The 3,085-nt window shown below is 33.9% G+C and overlaps 1 protein-coding gene across 1 annotated transcript; it reads left to right on the top strand.

The window, feature by feature from the left end:
- The first annotated feature begins 406 nt into the window (after positions 1–406).
- On the top strand, positions 407–1,342 carry LOC119531448 (olfactory receptor 5H8-like). Its single transcript, XM_037832736.1, has one exon. The coding sequence runs from the start codon at positions 413–415 to the stop codon at positions 1,340–1,342; it is 930 nt and encodes a 309-aa protein (XP_037688664.1). The 5' UTR covers positions 407–412.
- Positions 1,343–3,085: the final 1,743 nt, after the last annotated feature.

Here is a 3,085-nt window from a genome sequence, read left to right as displayed (position 1 = left end):
GTATATTGCCTGAAGGAGAAAGTTCAGAATCTGCACATAGCATTCAATTCACTTTGTAATGCAAAACCTTCAAAAATGTTTACCCCTGACTCTCAGTCCATGTCACACTCACATAGAATTTCTTTCCCACACTCATCAATGTCCCTATATAGTTCACATCTATGAAGAATGTATTTTTCTAAATCTGTTAATTCCTCCACATTTTGACCTGATTTAATTGCATTCTTTTCCATTTCTACCATCCCCCAAAATAGTTTCCACCAATTATAGTAATATTAAATCAAATTAAAATGTCATTTTGAAAAGAGGAGGAGTTTATTTTATTTTCCTCCCCCAATTTTTAACTTATAAATACTGGGTGAATGTTCTTTTTACATTTATTCCATTTTTCCAGTGGGCATCCAGTGAGGACATGGAAAAGGAAAATGCAACATTGCTGACAGAGTTTGTTCTCACAGGACTCATGGATCGACCAGAGTGGCATCTCCCCCTATTCCTGATGTTCTTGGTTGTATATCTCATCACCATGATGGGGAACCTAGGACTGATTGCTCTCATCTGGAATGACCCTCACCTTCACTCCCCCATGTACTTATTCCTTGGGTGTTTAGCATTTGTGGATGCTTGGCTATCATCCACAGTGACCCCTAAGATGTTGATTGGCTTTTTAGCCAAGATTACTATGATATCTCTCTCTGAATGCCTGATACAATTTTTTTCCTTTGCAATCAGTGTAACCACAGAATGTTTTCTCCTGGCTACAATGGCATATGATCGATATGTAGCTATATGCAAACCTTTACTTTATCCAGTTATTATGACCAATAGACTATGCATGCAACTGTCAGTTCTGTCATTTGTAGGTGGACTTCTTCATGCCTTAATTCATGAGAGCTTTTTATTCAGATTAACCTTCTGTAAATCCAACATAATACATCACTTCTACTGTGACATAATACCGTTGTTTAAGATTTCCTGTACTGACCCTTCTGTTAATTTTCTGGTCGTATTTATTTTCTCTGGTTCAATTCAGGTATTCACTATTATGACTGTCCTTTTCTCTTATACGTCTGTTCTCTTTACAGTCTTAAAAAAGAAGTCTGTAAAAGGCATAAGGAGAGCCTTCTCCACCTGTGGAGCCCACCTCTTTTCTGTCTCTTTATACTATGGCCCTCTTCTCTTCATGTATGTGCACCCTAGATCTCCTCAAGCAGATGATCAAGATATGATGGACTCTCTGTTTTATACTGTCATAATTCCTTTTTTAAATCCAATTATCTATAGCCTGAGAAATAAGAAAGTCATAGATTCACTGGCTAAAATGTTAAAAGGGAAATGTTAAGGTGTAGTTTTCTTAATAATATGTTTTTTTCTTATTAAAACAGTTATAAAATTGTGCAGTTTGAAGTAGCTATGTTTGGGTTAGTGCATTAAGTTTACTGTAAATATAAGTGTCCTAAACTTTTTTAAACTTGTTATTGTTTTTTTTTTTTTTTTCCATTTTAACCATGGCACTTTTCCTAACAGATTCTATAGAATGTGACAAAAAACTATCACATTACTATCATTACTAGCATTATTTTGGTAACAAAGTCGGATAAAGACATCACAAGTAAACTACAGACCAATTACCTTTTGAATATAGATGCAAAAGTCCTCAACTTAATGGTAGCAAATTGAACCCAACAGCATACAAAATGATTATATGCAATGCTCCAGTGTTTAAATGACATGAGATGTTAAAACCTAATTAGGTCCTTAAAATGTCTGTGTATTTTATTCAAAAACATAGAGAGAATTTTAATCATTCATACAAGTCATTCAAACAAAAATTGAAAACATTTTAAATGCTTATATATTCTTCAATGTGGCTTTGTAAATGTAGTAAGTGATAAGACAGCAAGGTTCCTCTGAAATGGACTTGAGTTGGATGTCTTTGATTTCTATAACACTGTGTGTACTGGAGACCATATCACATTTAATTCTATACTGGTGGCAAACTTGTGTTTGGGTGAGCTCATGTAAGTCCCAGCAATTCTGTTAGCCATCAATAAATTTATAAATTACTGAGAAATATTGAATCTCAGTTCTTGTAGAGATCCACTTCATAAACCACATGGAGAAATAAACAGAATGGGAATTCAATGAGAAAAAATTATGAAGTGAGTTAAAACAGTGAAGACAGGGCAAAACTGTAAGTAGCTGCTCTCAGCTCAGTGTGCAAACATGAGGAATGAGAAAAAATGTATTTACTCTCACTCTACTGCCTTTTACAGTTATGTTTTTATGTTGTTGGGCCTTCTGAAAAACTTCAATAATTCAAAAGACTAATAGACTAGATAGAAGCATTAGAATTAAAATGGGGTATGGGGTAGGTCAATAAGAAGATGTGACAAAGTAGCAGTTTTCCCTGAATTAAAATAGGTTAATAAAATATATAAATCAATATCACTTAAATATTGTTGGTATGTGTTGTTGAAAACCAAGGGGTTTAGTTGCATATTACCAAAATTTAAATAATAAGATGATATTTTATTCCAGTGCCCAGTGGATGACTGAGAAGACATGAAAATGACTGAGAGTTTGGATGTTTTGTGCCTGAAAAGTCCTTGAAAATTAGTTTTCCCCACACTCCATAGTCTTTAAGTATAATGAGTCATTTATCTCCAGGTCCACAGCCTTCTTTTGCTCTGAATATTAAAATTCCACTCATTGCTAATGAACATAATGAGAACCCAACCTTTAAAACTACCCATGTCTGTGTTTTTGCAAAACTCTAGTTATTTGTCATGCACATCCAGCTGATCCAGTCTTGCTTCCCAAATATTGTTGCCATATTATTCTTCACAAAGATAATGCTGATTAAATCATGTCCCTTTTCAGTAACTTTTAATGGATTAGCATTATTGACAAATTATATGTATACCTGGTATAGATAGATGATAGACACATAGATCTATGTATATGCTGTATATATACATATTTACTTGATTTTTTTTCATGTTTGTCCTTCAGTACAATCCCATCTCTTATGCCTTCTAAAAATTCACCAAACTCTCTAATCCATTTATGTGGCCTCTTTCTC

This window comes from Choloepus didactylus, chromosome 1, assembly GCF_015220235.1.
Source record: "Choloepus didactylus isolate mChoDid1 chromosome 1, mChoDid1.pri, whole genome shotgun sequence".
NCBI classification, from domain to species: Eukaryota; Metazoa; Chordata; class Mammalia; order Pilosa; family Megalonychidae; genus Choloepus; species Choloepus didactylus.
This window is presented reverse-complemented; position numbering and strand designations above follow the sequence as displayed.

Coding starts and splice junctions, on each gene's coding strand:
- LOC119531448 (XM_037832736.1), top strand. CDS start 413: ATGGAAAAGGAAAATGCAACATTGCTGACAGAGTTTGTTCTCACAGGA.